Genomic DNA, 20,273 nt, shown 5'->3' with positions numbered 1-20,273 from the left:
CTTAAAAAAAAAAAAAAAAAATTGGGCTGGGCACGGAGGCTCAACCTGTAATTCTAGCACCTTGGGAGGTCAACGTGGGCGTATTGCTTGAGCTCAGGAGTTCAACACCAGCCTGGGCAACATGGTGAAACACCATCACTAGGCCGGGCGCGGTGGCTCAAGCCTGTAATCCCAGCACTTTGGGAGGCCGAGGCGGGTGGATCACAAGGTCAGGAGATCGAGACTATCCTGGCTAACATGGTGAAACCCCGTCTCTACTAAAAATACAAAAAACTAGCCGGGCGCGGTAGCGGGCGCCTGTAGTCCCAGCTACTTGGGAGGCTGAGGCGGGAGAATGGCGTGAACCCGGGGGGCGGAGCTTGCAGTGAGCCGAGATCGCGCCACTGTACTCCAGCCTGGGAGACACAGTGAGACTCCGTCTCAAAAAAAAAAAAAAAAAAAGAAACACCATCACTACTAAAAATACAAAAATTAGCTTGGTGTTGTGGTGGGTGCCTGTAATCCCAGCTGCCCGGGAGGCTGAGGCAGGAGAATGGCTTGAACCCAGGAGGTGGAGATTGCAGTGAAACAAGATCGAGCCACTGCACTCCAACCTGGGCGACAAAGCTAGATGCAGTCTCAAAAAAAACAATAAATAAAATAAAATAAAATTAGGCCAGGCGCGATGGCTCATGCCTGTAATCCTAGCACTTTGGGAGGCCAAGGCAGGTGAATCACCTGAGGTCAGGAGTTTGAGACCAGCCTGGCCAACATGATAAAACCTTATCTCTACTAAAAATACAAAAATTAGCTGGGTGTGGTGGCGGGCGCCTATAATCCCAGCCACTCAGGAGGCTGAGGCAGGAGAATCGCTTGAACCCAGGAGGCGGAGGTTGCAGCAAGCCAAGATTGTGCCACGGTACTGCAGCCTGGCTCAGCCTGGGTGACAGAGCAAGACTGTCTCAAAAAAAAAAAAACAAAAAAAACACACAATTAGCTGGGTTTGGTTGTGCTACCTGGGAGGCTGAGGTGGGAGGATCACCTAAGCCCAAAAAGTCAAGGCTGCAGTGATCTGTGATTTTGCCACTGCACTCTAGCGTGGGCTACAGAACAAGATCCTGTCAAAACAAACAAACAAACAAATAACAATTAGTTTTCAATTAAAAAAGAGAAAAAAAAGTTAGCTTTAAAAAGAACTCAGTGGTGTGTGGTGGCTTTTGCCTATAATCCCAGCACTTTGGGAGGCCGAGGCAGGAGGATCACTTGAGCCCAGTTATTCAAGAGCTGTCTGGGCCGGGCGCGGTGGCTCAAGCCTGTAATCCCAGCACTTTGGGAGGCCGAGATGGGCGGATCACGAGGTCAGGAGATCGAGACCATCCTGGCTAACACGGTGAAACCCCGTCTCTACTAAGAAATACAAAAAATAGCCGGGCGAGGTAGCAGCGCCTGTAGTCCCAGCTACTCGGGAGGCTGAGGCCGGAGAATGGCGTGAACCCGGGAGGCGGAGCTTGCAGTGAGCTGAGATCCGGCCACTGCATTCCAGCCTGGGCGACAGCGCGAGACTCCGTCTCAAAAAAAAAAAAAAAAAAAAAAAAAAAAAAAAAAAAAAGAGCTGTCTGGGCAATGTAGCAAGATTCTGTCTCTACAAAAAATAGAAAAATTAGCTGGATGTGGTGCTGTGCATCTGTAGTCCCCGCCACTTGGGAGGCTGAGGCAGGGGGGATCACTTAATCTCGGGAGGTCGAGGCTGCAGTGAGCCCTGCTTATACCACTGGACTGCAGCCTAGGCAACAGAGTGAGACCCTGTCTCCAAAAACAAAAATCCTGACGGTAAATCCAGGCACTCCTTCCTTCAGCCAATCAACTGCACTGACCAACAGCCGCCTTCGAGTTGGACGAGCACACAGATTAGGGAGAAGTGAGGAAGCCAGTGCTGGGAGGGTATAACTTGGTCTGGGGAGTTGGAGAGGCCTACAAGTCACAAGGAGGTGACTCGTGTTGGAGTTAAGACTGGAAAGAGGGCCAGGCGCAGTGGCTCAGGCCTGTAATCCCAGCACTTTGGGAGGCTGAGGCAGGTGGATCACTTGAGGTCAGGAGTTCGAGACCACCCTAGTGTGGCCAAAATGGCGAAACCCCGCCTCTACTAAAAATACAAAAGTTAGCCGGATATGATGGCGCACGCCTGTAATCCCAGCTACTTGGGAGGCTGGGGCAGGAGAATCACTTGAACATCAGAGGCAGAGGTTGCAGTGAGCCAAGATCGCGCCATTGCACTCCAGCCTGTGCAACAGAGCGAGACTCCATCTCGAAAAACAAAAACAAAAAAAAGACTGGAAAGAGGAGTTCCCAGAGGAAGGTGTTTTGGGCAGAGGCCATAGGGCATGCAAAGGCCCTGAGGCTGGAGTGAGCTTGGTGTGTTTGAGGAGCAGGAGGAAGCCGGTTTATGTGTCTGGACTGCAATGGACATGGGGTGATTAGAGGCAGAGCAGGGTGGAGAGGCGGGCCAAGCACCAGGGTTGGATTTTATTCTACGTGCAATGGGAGCCATAGGGAAGGTCTAGGAAAGGGACACATGCATTTATTTATTTAGAGCCAACAGTGTCTTGTTCTGTCACCCAGGCTGGAGTGCAGTGGCGCTATCACAGCTCACTGCAGCCTCGAACTCCAGGCTCCAGCAATCCTCCCGCCTCAGTCTGCCATTTTTTTATTTGTTAAGATGGGGTCTCCTTATGTTGCCCAGGTTGGTCTTGAACTCCTGGGCTCAAGTGATCCTCCTGCCTTGGCCTCCCAAAGTGCTAGGATTATAGGTGTGAACCACTGCACCTGGCCCTGATTTAAATTTATAAAAGAACTTTTGCAATAGGTTGGATCATCTCCTCAACATTCATATTCACCTGGGACCTCAGAATGTGACGTTATTTGGGCTAGGTTTGGTGGCTCATGCCTGTAATCCCAGCACTTTAGGAGGCTGAGGAGGATGGATCACCTGAAGTCGGGAGCTCGAGACCAGCCTGACCAACATGGTGAAACCCCATCTCTACTAAAAATACAAAAAATTAGCTGGGCGTGATGACGCATGCCTGTAATCCTAGCTACTTGGTAGCCTGGAGCAGGAGAGTTGTTTGAATCCAGAAGGCGGAGGTTGCAGTGAGCCGAGATTGCGCCATTGCATTCCAGCCTGGACAAGAGTAAAACTCCGTCTCAAAAAAAAAAAAGAATGTCATCTTATTTGGAAAGAGGATCTTTGCAGACGTAATTAGTTACATTAAGATGAGGTCAGCTGGGCACAGTGGCTCACGCCTGTAATCCCAACACTTTGGGAGGCGGAGGTGGGCGGATCACCGGAGGTCGGGAGTTCGAGACCAGCCTGACCAACATGGAGAAATTCTGTCCCTAATAAAAATACAAAATTAGTCATGCGTAGTGGTGCAAGCTACTTGGGAGCCTGGCGCAGGAGAACCGCTTGAACCCAAGAGGTGGAGGTTGCAGTGAGCTGAGATCACGCTATTGCACTCCAGCCTGGGCAACAAGAGCAAAACTCCATCTCAAAAAAATTAAAAAAAAAAAAAAAAAAAAAAAAAAGATGAGGTTATACTGGATTAGGATGAGTCCTAAATATGACTGGTGTCCTAATAAGAAGACCATATGGCCACACACAAAGTGAAGAAGGTGATGTGAGGATGGGGGCGGGGACTGGAGTGATGTGTCTACAATCCAAGGATGGTTGGCAGCCACCAGCTGCAGGAGAGATGCCTGGGACAGATTCACCCTCAGCACCTCCAGAAGGAACCAGTCCTGCTACCACTTTGATCTTGGACTTCTGACTTCCAAGGCTGTTACACAATACGCTTCTGTTATGTGAAACCACCCGGTTTGTGGGTATTTGTTACAGCAGCTCCAGGAAATTAACACAGAAACTGACTGATTGGGTTGCGGTGGAGGCAGCAGGGAGGAAGACTGAGGTGGAGCCTGGGGCACTGTCCAGGTGGGAGATGCTGGGGGCCGCGGTGGGGACCGTGACGGTGGGGAGAAGTGGGCAGATCCATGAGTCCCAGGAGCAGAATCGACAGCACCTGCTACATACAAATACTTGGCTCTGTGCCTCGTATACACTGAGTGCTTGGTCCAAAGAGGCCAAGGTCAACACGCTTGACTTGTTCCACACCAGACTCAGCGAGTGGAGGAGGGAAATCCCCTCACCCCCACCCCACAGGGCCCTACCTGCCAGCATCCTGTGAGATGGTCACCGACACATCCAGGCCCAACGTGGTGACTCGCTTGCACACAGCGTCCATGTCGATGATGGAGTCAATGCTTTCAGGCCCATCCTCCACGCAGCACTGGGAGCCGGGGCAGAAGCGGCAGTTGTCCAGCCCCTTGTAGCCCTTGTTGTGTCCACATTTCTCCAGTGTGACTGTGGTCGCCATGCCTGACACCCCCACATGCACCACCAGCTGCATACAGACAGGGGCAGGACTTAACATGGCCTGCCCATGGGACTCAGAAGAGGTCCCCCTGAGGCCAAGGAAAAGGCAGCATCCTTACTGGGCTCTGCCTGGGGTTGTGTTATTTCTGACCTCCTGCTGCTGGAATAGACCCTGCAGTCACTCTTGCAAAAAGGTATGCCACGTAAGACAGGCAAGAATTTGAAACATGCAAGGCTGTTCATTGCAGCTCTTCCTGTTATCGAAATCAAATACTGGAAACAAGCTAACTAGCCATCCAGAGGGAGTTAGTTCAATAAATAATGAGCTACTATGCAGCTGTTAAAATGCCAGCACAGTGTTTTTATTTGTTTCTTTGTTTGTTGAAATGGAGTCTTGCTCTGTCGCCCAGGCTGGAGTGCAATGGTGCGATCTCAGCTCACTGCAACCTCCCCCTCCTGGGTTTAAGTGATTCTCCGGTCTCAGCCTCCCGAGTAGCTGGGATTACAGATGTGTGCCACCACACCCGGCTAATTTTGTATTTTTAGTAGAGACGGGGTTTCACCATGTTGGCCAGGCTGGTCTCGAACTCCTGACCTCTGGTGATCCGCCCACTTTGGCATCCCAAAGTGCTGGGATTACAGGCGTGAGCTACCATGTCCAGTCTTGTTTGTTTGTTTTTGTAAGAGACAGGATCTTGCTCTGTTGCCCAGGCAGGAGTGCAGTGGCACAAAAATCTTGGCTCACTATAGTCTTAAACTCCTGGGCTCGAGCAATCCTCCTGCCTCAGCCTTCTGAATAGCTGGAACTATAAGCGTGCACCATCATGCCTAATTTTTAAATTTTTTTGTAGAGATGGGGTCTCACTACGCTGCCCAGGCTGGTCGCAAACTCCTGGACTCAAGCAATCCTCCTGCCGCAGTCTTCCAAAGTGCTGGGATTGCAGACGTGAGCCACTACCCTTGGCCTGGATAGCCCTTTGGGTTTTTTGAGACTAAGTCTCGCTCTGCTGCCCAGGCTGGAGTGCCGTGGCACAATCTCGGCTCACTGCAACCTCCGCCTCCCGGTTGCAAGCGATTCTCCTGCCTCAGCCTCCCGAGTAGCTGGGACTACAAGTGCCTGCCACCATACCCGGCTAATTTTTTTTTTTTTAGTAGAGATAGGGTTTCGCCATGTTGCCCAGGCTGGTCGCGAACTCCTGAGCTCAGGTGATCCATCTGCCTCGGCCTCCCAACGTGCTGGGATTCCAGGCGTAAGCCACCGTGCCAGGCCTGAAAAGCCCTTTTGAAGACAAGACCGTGTGGCATTGGTCACGTGATCCGATCAGGAACAAAGCCACCTAAGTCCTCCACATGAAGGGTGCCAACCTGTAAGTCCTGATGAGGAAGCACCGCCCCTCGGCACCACTCACCTGTGGACTGTGCTTCTCCCACAGGGCAGGGATGAGTCTCTGGACTGTTTTGTACTCAACCGGAATCTCGTACACGTGTAGGTCCACACTGTCACCAAGGCCTAGCTTTTCCAGCTCCTGGAAGAGAGTGGGAGTGTCGTGGCCCCTGACGGCAGCTATAGGGATAATGCGCTCCCTGGGGGTGAAACAAACAGGCCGCTCTTCTGACTTATTCTGCAGGATGGGAAGTGGTGAGTGTTGATTGAGTTCAAAGCCCCTCATTTCCTTCCCCACCCACTTGCCTCGAAGTCTCTCTGCATCTCTATGGAAGGTGACATGATTCTATGGCCCCTGGGGTTAAATCCCAGGCTCCTTGGACTCAATCCTGCCTGTGTGACCTTGGGCAATCCACTTAACCTCTCAGAGTCTCAGTTTCCTCATCTGTAAAATGGGAATAACAGAGTATCAAGCCGGGCGCGGTGGCTCAGACCTGTAATCCCAGCACTTTGGGAGGCCAAGGTAGGCAGTTCGAGCCCAGTCTGGCCAACATGGTGTAATCCCATCTCTACTAAAAATACAAGAATTAGCCGGTGTGGTAGCATACGCCTGTAATCCCAGTTACTTGGGAGGCTGAGGCAGAATTGCTTGAACCTGGGAGGCAGAGGTTGTAGTGAGCCGAGATCACATAACTGCACTCCAGCCTGGGCAACAAGAGCAAAACTCCATCTCAAAAAAAAAAAAAAAAAAAAAGGCCAGGCGTGGTGGCTCACGCCTTTAATCCCAGCACTTTGGGCAGATCACCTGAGGTCAGTAGTTTGAGATCAACCTGGCCAACATGGTGAAACCCCATCTGTACTAAAAAATACAAAAATTAGCTGGGCGTGGTGGCAGGTGCCTGTAATCCCAGCTACTCAGGAGGCTGAGGCAGGAGTATGGCTTTAACCCGGGAGGCAGAGATTGCAGTGAGCTGAGATTGCACCACGGCACTCCAACCTGGGTAACCAGAGTAAAACTCTGTCTCAAGGAAAAAAAACAAAAAAAAAAAATTCAACCTGTTTCCAAGTAACTCAGCAGTATCCCAGAAGAAAGCTCAAGAACACTGAGAAGTGGCTGAGTACGGTGGCTCACGCCTGTAATCTCAGCACTTTGGGAGGCTGAGGCAGGTGGAACACCTGAGGTCAGGAGTTCGAGACCACCCTGGTCAACATGGAAAAACCCTGTCTTCATTAAAAATACAAAAATTATCTGGGCATGATGGTGCACGCCTGTACTCCCAGTTACCCGGGAGGCTGAGGCACGAGAATGGCTTGAATCTGGGAGGTGGAGGTTGCAGTGTGAGCCCAGATCATGCCACTGCACTCCAGCCTGGGCGACAGAGCAAGACTCTGTCTCAAAAAAAAAAAAAAAAAAAATCAAAAAAAAAAAAATTATATTTTTCAAAGGTCCCACCATCCATTCCCTTAACAAACCTGCACTGATTCCCATCTTCACATCACAGAGGTGACAGGGCATGGCACACATCATGCAGATCTGTTTCTTCCTCCCTTCTTCTTTTTTTTTTTTTTGAGACAGAGTCTTGCTGTTTCACCCAGGCTGGACTGCAGTGGTGCTATCTCGGCTCACTGCAAGCTCCGCCTCCCGGGTTCATGCCATTCTCCTGCCTCAGCCTCCCCAGTAGCTGGGACTACAGGTGCCCGCCACCACACCTGGCTAATTTTTTGTATTTTTAGTAGATACGGGGTTTCACCGTGTTAGCCAGGATGGTCTCGATCTCCTGACCTCATGATCCGCCCACCTCGGCCTCCCAAAGTGCTGGGATTACAGGCGTGAGTCCCTCTCTTTCTTTCTTTCTTTTTGAGATGGATTATCAAAAGTCATTTAGTGGTACAATCTTGTCTTACTGCAACCTCTGCTTCCCAGACTCAAGAGATTCTTCTGCCTCAGCCTCCCTAGTACTGGGATTACAAGGTGCCTGCCACCACACCCAACTAATTTTTGTATTTTTAGGAGAGACGGGGTTTCATCATGTTGGCCAGGATGGTTTCCAATTCCTAAGATCAAGTGATCCGCCCCCCTCTTGGCCTCCCACAGTGCTGGGATTACAGGCAGGAGCCACTGCACTCAGCCCCATGGAGACCTGTTTCTAATTTCTTATTCACACACCTGAGAAATCCCATAGTATTTTTGCTTTTAGAGATGGGGTCTTACTACATTGCCCAGGCTGGTCTTGAATTCCTAGACTCAGGTGATCCTCCCATCTTAGCCTTAGTTGAGACTACAGGCATGTACCAGCACACCTGGCTTGTTTTTACATCAATTTTATCTTTTTTTTTTTTTTTTTTGAGATGGAGTTTCGCTCTTGTTGCCCAGGCTGGAGTGCAATGGCATGATATCGGCTCACCGCAATCTCCACCTCCTGGGTTCAAGCGATTCTCCTGCCTCAGCCTCCTGAGTAGCTGGGATTACAGGCATGCGCCACCATACCTGGCTAATTTTGTATTTTTAGTAGAGACAGGGTTTCTCCATGTTGGTCAGGCTGGTCTCGAACTTCTAACCTCAGGTGATCTGCCCACCTCTGCCTCTCAAAGCGCTGGGATTATAGGCGTGAGCCACTGTGCCTGGCTCGATTTTATCTTTTTAAAAAAATTGTATTGAGACAAAGTCTAACAGCACATAAAAGTTTTTTTTTTTAGACGGAGTCTCGTTCTGTCGCCCAGGCTGGAGTGCAGTGGCACGATCTAAGCTCACTGCAACCTCCGCCTCTTGGGTTCAAGCAATTCCCCTGTCCCAGTCTCCCGAGTAGCTGGGATTACAGGCACATACCACCATGCCTGGCTGATTTTTGTATTTTTAGTAGAGACGGCGTTTCACGATGTTGGCCAGGATGGTCTCCATCTCCTGACCTCATAATCCACCCGCCTTGGCCTCCCAAAGTGCTGTGATTACAGGCGTGAGCCACCACGCCCGGCCAAAAGTAAAGTTTTTTTTTTTTTTTTTTTTTTTTTTTTTGAGACGGAGTCTTGCTCTGTCGCTCGGGCTGGAGTGCGGTGGCCGGATCTCAGCTCACTGCAAGCTCCGCCTCCCAGGTTTACGCCATTCTCCTGCCTCAGCCTCCCCTGTAGCTGGGACTACAGGCTCCCGCCACCTCGCCCAGTTAGTTTTTTGTATTTTTTAGTAGAGACGGGGTTTCACCATGTTAGCCAGGATGGTCTCGATCTCCTGTCCTCGTGATCTGCCCATCTCGGCCTCCAAAAGTGCTGGGATTACAGGCTTGAGACACCGCGCCCGGCCAAAGTAAAGTTTTTAAAAAGATTTACTGCTGCTTTTCCATTCATAGTCAGTAAAAAAAAAAAAATTCTGAGACAGGGTCCAGCTCCGGTCACTGAGGCTGGAGTGCAGTGGCACCATCAGCGCTCGCTGCAGCCTTGACCTCCAGGGTTCAAGTGATCTTCCTACCTCAGCCTTCCAAAGTGCTGGGATGACAGGCATGAGCCACTGTGCCCAGCCATTGATTTTATCCTGCAACTGTGTTTGCTCCACTCAGCAGTCTATCTAGGAGATCTATTTACATTACTATACGGAGATCTCAGTGTACCCTTTTCTCTGCTGCGTAATACTCCGTCTCAGAAACTGGTCACCATGGATTTAAACATTCCCCTACATTGGAACATCTAAGTGGCTTCTGATTTTCCTTATTGTAAAGCCATGCTGCAGTGAACATCCTCATGCAAACTTCTCATGCTGATGGGTGGGGAATAAATGCCAAACAGGGCATTGCTGCACTGCAGATCAGTCAATACACAATTGCTATTGAGAGAGATCATCACACTGAAGCCTGGTTTTCCCACCTCATATTCAATACGTCCCAGAGGAGAAAACTTTTCAGTTTGTAAATGCGTCTTCTCCTAATCTCCAAGAGGAGAACCCACAGAGCTCTTTTCTCTCTTAAAAACAAATCAGTAGGCCGGGTGCAGTGGCTCATGCCTGTAGTCCCAGCACTTTGGAACGTCGAGGCAGATAGATCATTTGAGGTCAGGAGTTTGAGACCAGCCTGGCCAACATGGTGAAACCCCGTCTCTACTAAAAACACAAAAAATTAGCCAGGCGTGGTGGTGCATGACTGTAGCCCCAGCTACTCGGGAGGCCGAGGCAGGAGAATCGCTTGAACTTGGGAGGTGGAGGTTGCAGTGAGCCAAGATCACAGCACTGCACTCCAGCCAGAGTCTCGCTCTGTCTCAAAACAAACCAACAAACAAAACACAAATCAGCAGCCAGGCACAGTGGCTCATGCCTGTAATCCCAGCTACTGGGGCAGATCACTTGAGGCCAGGAGTTCGAGGTCAGCCTGGGCAACATTGTGAGACCCCCATCTCAAAAACAAAAACAAAAAGCCCCCACACCCCAAATGACACAAAAAGCACAGACAATAAAAGAAAAAAATTGATAAACTGGATTTCATCAAAATTAAAAACAAAATTAAACTATTTAAAAGAGTGAGTAATCTCTGTCTGGACCAACCTGGAGGGATTTCCAGGCAAGACCTATGGCGAGACTGCGCCACCTTCTGGACAAGGAAGGAATGGAAGCGGGGGATGGGGACGAGAGGGAGACTTCTCTGCAAAAAACTCATCACGATTTTGACTTTTGAACCATGTCAATGTTTTACAAAATCAAAAAATAAAACAAAACAACCCATAGTCCCATATCAACAGATCTGCCTCTTTTCTGTCTTCTCCCTAATGGGCACAAGGTGATGCCTTGAGTCTCATGGGATGTGTTACTTTAAAAGTCAACAGGGAAAGCTGTATTCAGAAAAACAGGGTCAGGGGTGGGTGGCTCACACCTGTAATCCCAGCGATTTGGGAGACCGAGGCAGGAGGATTGCTTGAGGCCAGGAGTTCAAGACCAGCCTGGCCAACATGGCGAAACCATGTCTCTACTAAAAATACAAAAACTAGCCGAGTCCCAGCTACCTAGGAGGCTGAGGCATGACAACCACCTGAACCCAGGAGGCAGAGGTTGCAGTGAGCTGAGATTGCGCCACTGCACTCCAGCCTAGATGACAGAGTGAGATTCTGAAGAAAAGAAAGAAGGAGGCCGGGCGCGGTGGCTCAAGCCTGTAATCCCAGCACTTTGGGAGGCCGAGACGGGCGGATCATGAGGTCAGGAGATCGAGACCATCCTGGCTAACACGGTGAAACTCCGTCTCTACTAAAAAATACAAAAAACTAGCCGGGCAAGGTGGTGGGCGCCTGTAGTCCCAGCTACTCGGGAGGCTGAGGCAGGAGAATGGTGTGAACCCGGGAGGCGGAGCTTGCAGTGAGCTGAGATCTGGCCACTGCACTCCAGCCTGGGCGACAGAGCGAGACTCCATCTCAAAAAAAAAAAAAAAAAAAAAAAAAGAAGGAATGAAGGAAAGAAGGAGAAAGAGAGAGAGAGAGAAAGAGAAAGAAAACCACTGTCAACATATATACACATACCCCAAAGCATGCAATCACAAGAGAGGTGTTCACATGTGTGTTTAGCAAGACCCACTTGATGGCAGGGCTTGGTGACTCACGCCTGTAATCCCAGCTTCGTTGGGAGGCCGAGGTGGAAGGATCATTTAAGCCCGGGAGTTCAAGACCAGCCTGGGCAATATAGTGAGATCCCATCTCTACAAAAAATAAAATTGAAAAAATTAGCCAGGCATGGTGGTGCCTGCCTAAGTCCCAGCTACTTGGGAGGCTGAGGCAAGAGGATCGCTGGAGTCCAGGAGGTTGAGGCTGCAGTGAGCTATGATTGTGCCACTGCACTCCAGCCTGGGCAACAGAGCAAGACCCCATCTCAAAACAAAAAGAAAGTTTTTCACCAAAGTGATGGGGAAACTTAAGGTCTGTTCACATTGCCTGATGTAAATTATCCCTCAATTTTAAATAGGGTAACAGTGGGGAGCTGCTTGCCATACAGTGTATCTGGCACTAGAAGGAAGTGCATGGCTGGTAATCTGGCTGAAGTCTTAGCCTCTGAACGCGCTCTGTTCCAACAGGGCTGGATGGTTCTCCTCTGGGAGAAGGGGCGCAGGGCACCCCAAGTCCCACATCACTTTGCTGGGAGCACACCTGGCCTCACGCACCACCAGAGCATACACCGTGAAAGGACGGGGCTCGGGCAGATGCCCCATTGTCTACACCCCATCTACCTGACAGGACCCCGCCGCGCAGCCTCGTCTGACCGATTCCCCTGACCTCACGACAAAGACCCTCTTTGTTCCCTGGTAATATCCTTAGCAGGTCTGTCTAGACTCACTGTGGCAGCAATTGTCCTGTGATGTTACCAAGTTCTGTGACCCGGGTCCTCCTCACCCAGCTTGGGCAAGAGATGCCCCAGACGGCCCTGAGCCCCAGAGCTCCCCGGCCCTTAACACGCACCTGCGCCTCCTCAGAAGAGAAACACAGCCAGTGCCCCAGTCCACCCTGAGAGAGAGGGGAGATGGGACACACAAGACACATGGTGCCTCCTGTTTGGGGTGCTGGGGGTAGCCACCATCCGAGGAAAGACAAGGGGGGACCCCCTCTGTACCCCCCCAACTCTCACCTCCTGAATACCGTGGGTGGGAAACAGTTCCACCTATGCTGTGGGTATGACTTCACCCAGGGGACGAAGAGAGAGGATCAGAAGAGACGGAGACAGGCCGGGCACAGTGTAATCCCAGCACTTTGGGAGGCCGAGGGGGGCGGATCACAAGGTCAGGAGTTCGAGACCAGCCTGACGAATATGGTGAAACCTTGTCTCCACTAAAAATACAAAAATTAGCTGGGCATGGTGGCATGCAGCTGTAGTCCCAGCTACTTGGGAGGCTGAGATGGGAGAATCGCTTGAACTCGGAAGGCAGAGGTGGCAGTGAGCCAAGATGGCACCATTACACTCCAGCCTGGGTGACAGAGTGAGACCCTGTCTCAAAAAAAAAAAAAAAGAGACAGAGAGATGGAGTCAGAGAGAAACAGAAATGGAGAGAGAGAGAAGGGGAAAGAGAGATTCAGAGAGAAAGAGACAAGGAGACAGAGACACACACAGGGAGAGAAACTGAGACACACAGAGAGAAACAAAGATAGAAAAAGAGAGAAAGGGGAAGAGATAGTAAGACCCAGAGAGAGACAGAGAGACAGAGAGACAGGGAGACAGAAACAGAGAAGGCTCAGCATGGAGGCTCACGCCTGTAATTCCAACACTTTGGGAGGCCGAGACGGGAGGATGGCTTGAGCCCAGGAGTTTGAGACCAGCCTGGGCAAAATGGCCAAATACCATCTCTACAAAAAAAAAAAAAAAAAAATTAGCTGGGTGTGGTGGTGCACGCCTGTAGTCCCAGCTAATTGGGAGGGTAAGGTGGGAGGATCACCTGAGGCCGGGAGGTCAACGATGAGGTGAGCTGAGATCGCTCACCTCGCTCATTCAATCGACCATTGAACTCCACTCCAGCCTGGATGACAGAGTGAGACCCTGTCTCAAAAAAAAAAAAAACAAACAAAAAAAAAACACAGAGAGAGAGAAAGAGAGAAACGGAGAGAGAAAGAGGGGATGAGGTGGGAAGAAACAGAGAAACCCAGAGAGGCAGAAAGATACAAGGAGACAAGAGAGAGAAACGGACACACACACAGAGAGAGGTGAAAGCGACAGAGACAGAGAGATGAAGAGAGACACAGAGATGAACACAGATAGAGAGAAGAGGGGAAAGGGACAGAGAGAGACCCAGAAGGAGCAAGAGGGGAGAGACACAGAGAAGTACTTAGGAGGTCCCTGAAGGAGGAGGAGCTTCTGAAAAATCCGTCAGGGCACGAAGCAATGGCCACCCACGGCGCAGCACAGATCACCCATCTTCGGGTGGAGATGACACCTAGCAACAGTTGCCTGCGTTACACCAACACCACCCCAGGGCACATTTTTTGGAGGAATGGATTCAACCCATCCAGCAGGGACACCTTTCTAACAGGCAAGTCCAGGACAAGAAGGAACCAGACAGCAACTCCAGGCGTGGTTCTCACAGAGGTGTGGGACCCGGAAGCCGCTTGTTCCCGCCAACTTCTAGAACAGGCAAAATTCACCTAGTGGCACAAAAAAATCTGCAGAGGTTTACAACTGGAGGGCTTGGGAGTACTTGGGAAGAGGCTATGTGAGGCTTCTGTGAAGAATGCGAGGAAGAACCAGAGAATGTTTGAGATCTTGACCTGGCCTTGGGAGTACACATATGTAAAATTTCTTTCTTTCTTTTTTTTTTTTTTTTTTTTTTTTGAGACGGAGTCTCGCTTTGTCACCCAGGCTGCAGTGCAGTGGCACAATCTCAGCTCACTGCAACCTCCGCCTCCTGGGTTCAAGCGATTTCCGGCTAATTTTTGTATTTTTAGTAGAGACGGGGTTTCACCATATTGGTCAGGCTGGTCTTGAACTTCTGACCTCAAGCAATCCACCAGCCTCAGCCTTCTAAAGCGCTAGGATTACATGCGTGAGCCACTGTGCCTGGTCAAATTTTTTTTTTTTTTTCTTTGAGACAGGGTCTAGCTCTGTCACCTAGGCTGGAGTGCAGTGACACCGAGGGTTCACTGCAGCCTCTACCTCCCCAGGCTTAGGTCATCCTCCCATATCAGCCTCCCGAGTAGCTGGGACTACAGGCATGTGCCACCACACCCAGCTAATTTTTGTATTTTTTTATAGAGATGGGGTCTTGCTAGGTTGGCCAGGCTGGTCTCGAACTCCATGCCTCAGGTGATTCTCCCACCTCAACCTCCCAAAGTGCTGGGATTACAGGCGTGAGCCATCATGCCAGGCCTAAAATTTCACTAATGAGTGTCCTGGGTGTATATATGTTAAACTTTGTTTTGTTTTGTTTAAGTGAAACAATCAGATCTGAGAAGGTTGGCATCTTTTTAGCAGGGGAATGGTGGGGAATCTTGTGTCCTAAACTTCAGGAAGAAAGTGAAAAGTGGGCCTGGGCACAGTGGCTCATGCCTGTAATCCCAGCACTTTGGGAGGCCGAGGCGGATGGATCACCTGAGGTCAGGAGTTCAAGACCAGCCTGGTCAATGTGGCAAAATCCCGTCTGAACTAAAAATTAAAAAATTAGCTGGGCGTGGTGGTGTGCAGCTGTAATCCCAGCTACTAGGGAGGCTGAGGCAGGAGAATCGCTTGAACCAGGAGGTGGAGGTTGAAGTGAGCCGACACCGTGCCATTGCACTCCAGCCTGGGCAACAAGAACGAAACGGTGTCTCCAGATGAAAAAAAAAAAAAAAAAAAGAAAGCAAAAAGTGGCAACTGCAGGTCTGGAGAGAGGATAACCAAGGAGAAGGGCTATTTCCTCTCCGGCCACAGGATAAAAACCTGCCATCCTTCACCATCCGAGCAGCCCCGAAGCTCAGAGGGATTTCCAAAGATTGTTTAATTGATTTTTCTTCTATTTAGATGCAGATCACAGTGTCTGGGGCCCAGGAATTCAGACACCCGGCTTTGTGTCCACTCAGCCCCGTGAAGGCTCCTGTCTGAAATCTGCACAAAGCCTGACACACAAGTCTTCAGAAGCACGCTGTTTCTTTTTGTCTGGCTCTCCGGGGAACGGGTGAGCAGGCAGGGACTCGGGCACGCTCCCATCTGCAGGGTCCCGGGACCCTGTCCCTCCGTCCCGTTCACAAAGTGGGCAGGAAAGAAAAAAAAAAAAAAAGGGAAACAGCCAAAACTTTAAGGTCTTAAGTTGGGGAGGGAAGGGGATGATTAAAAAATGGGGGGTACAGCTGGGAACTGCCACGCTGAGGTTTCAACTTAGATTTTTCTCCAAATCTAGGATTCTGGAGTGGGAACAGAGGTTACTTTCAATCAGGCAGCAAGCAGGCTAGGATAAACAGGAGTTTGGCTCTGGTCTCTGCCGGTCTGATTTATATAAGCAAAAAACACTTCCTTGTTTCTCTCTGTGCATTGCTCCCCAGCCTGTCCCTACCAAATACTCCATCTGGGAAAGAAACTAGAAAGGTTTTGCAGACTGGCATCTTGTTCAGGGCACCCGGAATGACAGCCCCCCTCGGCCCCTAATATGCCATCTTTTCCTCCCCCAGCTGCTGGGAGGTGACAGCGAGGCTCACCGTACCCCCTCCTACAAAGTCAAGACATGTCCCCCTGCCACCCCACCCCACATATTCCTGCCTGGTCCTTCCGAAACCATGAATTAACTGCCCAAAACATACCAGAGAATTCTCACTTTGGCTGTTCAGAAACCAACCTGAGTCACGATTTGTCTGAGTCAATGGAAAAAATTTTTGTTAAAAAGGAGGGAGATCCTGGCCAGGTGTGGTGGCTCACACCTGTAATCCGAGTACTTTGGGAGGCTGAGGAGGGTGGATCACCTGAGGTCAGGAGTTTGAGACCACCCTGGCCACCATGGTGAAACCCCGTCTCTACTAAAAATACAAAAATTAGAAGGTATTAGCATGGTAGAGGGCGCCTGTAATCCTAGCTACTCTGGAGGCTGAGGCAGGAGAATCGCTTGAACCCGGGAAGTGGAGGTTGCAGTGAGCCAAAAAAAAAAAAAAAAAAAAAAGAGGGAGATCCTAGAGTTGGATAATTCCTAGGTAAAGTAGACGCCAGCACCACATAGACAGCTGTGTCCTGGAAACCAGCTATGTTTATATCCACACCTGGCCCTCCAGACCCAGATCTAGCCACTGGCTGGGGCCTGGGGCACTTCTGAAGCAATGCCACTCCCATTTCTTGGCTGTGTGACGTCAGAGAACTCTCTTTGTCTCTCCCCTGGGCCTCAGTTTTCTCTTCTGTTAAGTGGGCGCAAGAATAACTGCACCTACTATGCAGGGGTTGTTGGGAGGATTCAGAGTTCTGGGCTGCAAACAAATACTCAACAGATGTGTGCTCCAGTGGTTACTATCCAGGAAGATATGTGGATCCGACATCGTTTTGCAAGAGCTGGCTGGGCATAGTGGCTCATGCCTGTAATTCCAGCATTTTAGCAGGCTGAGACAGGAGGATTACTTGAGGTCAGGAGTTCGAGACCAGCCTGGCCAACATGGTGAAACCCCATCTCTACTAAAAATACAAAAATTAGCCGGGCGTGGTGGCAGCCACCTATAATCTCAGGCACTCTGGAGGCTGAGGTAAGAGAGTCGCTTAAACTCAGGAGGCGGAGGTTGCAGTGAGCTGAGATTGTGCCATTGCATTCCAGCCTGGGGGGTGAGAGAGTGAGACTTCGTCTCCAAAAAAAAAAAAAAAAAAAAAGTTTTGTTGAAAGGAGACTTTCTGGAATGCCATAACTTTCTGCGGCGGGGGAGTGCCCAGTTCCAAGCCTGACTCCCACCCTCCGGATCTAAGTTACCTGAACTGCAATCCAACTGGCGTTCACAGTGTGTTCCCCAAAAGGGCCAAATCCTGAAAAAACAGGAAAAGCAATATATTACCCAAGAGTGGCCCTTCCCAGTCTTCCCCTGGCCGCTACTCCCACCTGGAGAAGCAAGCAAGGAGCTTCAGGGCGCAGCTGCCAGGGACAACATTGCAGGCCTGGTCCTGAGTTCTGGGAGCACCTGGAGGCCTGTCAGAGCCGCCGTCCTGCACCCGTCCACTCTGAAGTCAACGGGTCCCTTCCTGTCTTCACCTCTGCCGGCCCCTCCTGCTCAGCCAGGATCCAGAGGTCTCTTCTGCCTCCGAAAAGGTTGTCCTGATCCTGTCTCCACTTCCTCTGTTCCCCTTGACCCAACCTAAAATTATTGTGTCACTGTCCCGAAATGCCCTGAATCGGCACCAAATGAGGAATGAGCCCTATGGGCTGTCTAGATTTCACCTTGTCACCCTCCTCACTGCTAGCTCAAACTCCAGGCCCCCCTTTCCAAAACACGACAGTCGCCCAAGGCTGTGCTAAGTGATCTTCCTAGCATTCCACCTGGCCACATCCCCTTTCAGGCGAGGGTTTTTCCTGGGCCCAGTTTCCAGGAGCAGGGACTGAGGCACAGAGAGGTGAAGCTAGCTGCCCAAGGTCACACAGCAAGAAGGTGAAAGAGCTGGGATTCAAATCCAGACCTGGGGCCGGGTGTGGTGACTCACACCTGTAATCCCAGCACTTTGGGAGGCCGAGGCGGGCAGATCGCCTGAGGTCAGGAGTTCGAGACCAGCCTGGCTAACATGGTGAAATCCTGTTTCTACTAAAAATACAAAAAATTAGCCAGCTCTGGTGATACATGCCCATAATTCCAGCTACTCAGGAGGCTGAGGCAGGAGAATTGCTTGAACCCGGGAGGCGGAGGTTGCAGTGAGCCGAGATCGCGCCATTGCACTCCAGCTTGGGCAACAAGAGCAAAACTCCGTCTCAAAACAAAACAAAACAATATACGGTCCATCTGGGCCAGTGATCCCACAGGATATAAATGCTATGCAGAGATGCTGTAGCCTGGGATAGCAGGTAGGGGCTGTGGCTCAGAAGGGGACCTCCTAACTCTATCCTTCTGTACAGCCGAAGTTTGAGTCCCAGCTCAGCCCCTTACAAACTGGATGACCTCTGTGAGCCTCAGTTTCCCTTTCTGCAAAATGGAGACAGTCAAGATGTAATCAGCTCATTCAAAAAGTGCTGGAATAAATAACCAGATCAAGGAAGGCTGGAGGGGGTGGGGGCAGTGACCCTCCTCCCAATTACACACACCTGTTAAGCAGGTGTCTGGTTTCTTCCCTCTTCCCTGAATCTCCAGGATCAGCCTCAACCTCCCTTCAACAGCCACAAAACACCTGTGTGCACCTTTGCGGGATTTCTCACTCTGACCCCTCCAGACAGCAGGTCAAAATGACACCCCCTATTCCCTGACTCTGAGGCCCTAGCGGAAGTTTGCGCCCCACGTGGCCCCGAGGCGGAGTCTCAGAGAGGAGGAACAGTTGGTTTGGGGGTGGGGGGGAGTCGGTGACAGCGGGGGCCCTGACTCACCAACAAACAGCCCCGGCACAAAACACAAAAGGTTTCCGCTGAAGACAGTCCCTGGGACAGCTGGGAGAGCCCCGGCGCCCGAGGTCCCCGGACTCCCACCTGTCCCTGCCTTGGGGGAGCAGCCCCCCACGAGCGCAGGGCACGGCGAGCAGTGACTGGGAGGTTCATTTGTCACTGGGACACTTCCTGCCCGCAAATCGGCCTTTGTCCCCTGGGGCCGGGGGTTGGGGGGGGGCGGTGTGGGGACAGGCCGCACCTCGGAAAGGGCAGGGAGGAAGGGTCCGGTCCAGCCCGCAGGCCAGACAGAGCAGGCAGGTGCCAGGAGGGTCACCATTCCTACCTTGGGAGGAAAGGACGCCAGGGGGACCTGCGCGGCGCCGGGCATTTGCCCGGCCCCCCAATCCCCGCGCCTGACTGCCCTGACTCCCGACCCTGGGACCCCCCGAGGCTCCTCCTCTTCCACTTTCCAGGAAGCCTGGGCTGCGCAGGGCTCCCGCGGGAGATGACACCTTCCAAATCTGGGAGGACTTCCAGCACCTGCCCCGCCCGGCCCCGCAGTCCCGGAGCCGCCCCGGCCGCTGCCGCTACAGCCCCCATCAGCCAGCGTACCCGTCACTACCACCGCCTTCCTCGGCTGCTCCATGGCGGGACTGGGCTGCGCCTCGGACCCGCTTCTGTTCCGACTGGCGCGACAGCTGCAGCCGCGGTAGCCTCACAGCCCCGCAAGGCCACGCCCCTTCCACGCCCCCTTCCACGCCCCCAGTCAGCCGCTAGGCGTGCGCGCCCGCGGGCCCGAGACGCAGCGTGCGCGCCCTGCGCTCTGCCTCCGACACAGAACCCAGCCCCCGACGGCTATCAGCGTCCTCCCCAACCTCCGTTTCCCCGTCTGCAAAATGGGAACATCTTATGCCGTAGGGTGTAGCTGCTTACACGCACTGAGCCAGGTGCTGGGGACGAGCCGGTCCTTTATTCTATAAGAGTTCATTGAGGGCCTGCCCTATGCATGCGTACTGCCCAGAATTAGGGAGGGGAGTCCCCGAGAGCAAGGCCTGTTTTCCAGATAAGGAAACTGAGGCACAGATTGCCACTTCCCCGAGGTCACTCACCTCGAGGGGTCACAGGAGCGGCATTCAGGCCAGGGAGTTGGCGGGGGTAGGGGAGGACGGAGTAAAAAAGGAAAAACACGGCAACCACATTTGTGTGGTGCCAGAAGGTTCTCTGCAGGACCCCATGGTCCTAGGAGGCTAATGGGGGAGGGCGATTGCACCTCCTGTTCCCTCTGCCGGAACACACCCCGCAGGTACCTGCGAAGCTGGCCGCCTTCAGCCCTCAGTTCCAGTGTTCCAATGTCGCCTTCTCCCAGGGGCCCTCCTCTCCCTGGCTGTCACCTCCTCCGAGGGGTGAACTGTCACTTTCTCCTTGGGGCCTTCTCTGGCTGTCACCTCCCTGCTATCCTATTACCTCCTCTGAGGGTTCCTTCTGGCCCTCACTGGCTGAAATGACCCCACTGCTACCCCCTAGTATTTCCATCTTATTCCCTGGTTCC

General features: G+C 51.7%; 1 protein-coding gene across 7 annotated transcripts in view; it reads right to left on the bottom strand.

Moving 5' to 3' along the window:
* PGPEP1 (pyroglutamyl-peptidase I) overlaps positions 1–19,465 on the bottom strand; it is a 28,135-nt gene extending 8,670 nt beyond the window's left edge. For 3 of the 7 annotated variants that reach the window (XM_025368944.1, XM_025368943.1, XM_025368946.1), the window contains exons 1-4: positions 19,337–19,465; positions 17,138–17,190; positions 5,815–5,931; positions 4,201–4,433 (exon numbers count right to left, since the gene is read on the bottom strand). In XM_025368944.1, the coding sequence (XP_025224729.1) occupies positions 4,201–4,433; positions 5,815–5,931; positions 17,138–17,190; positions 19,337–19,370 (437 nt within the window). In that variant the 5' untranslated portion in view covers positions 19,371–19,465. Of the gene's footprint in view, positions 1–4,200; positions 4,434–5,814; positions 5,932–11,328; positions 11,450–17,137; positions 17,191–19,336 lie in introns of all 7 variants that reach the window. The other 4 variants (XM_025368947.1, XM_025368950.1, XM_025368948.1 and 1 more) reach the window with 4 other exon arrangements.
* Between the last annotated feature and the right edge of the window lie 808 nt (positions 19,466–20,273).

The sequence above is a fragment of the Theropithecus gelada genome, chromosome 19, assembly GCF_003255815.1.
Source record: "Theropithecus gelada isolate Dixy chromosome 19, Tgel_1.0, whole genome shotgun sequence".
Taxonomy (NCBI): domain Eukaryota; kingdom Metazoa; phylum Chordata; class Mammalia; order Primates; family Cercopithecidae; genus Theropithecus; species Theropithecus gelada.
Note: the sequence above shows the minus strand (reverse complement) of the source record. Positions and strands in the feature narration are given on the sequence as shown.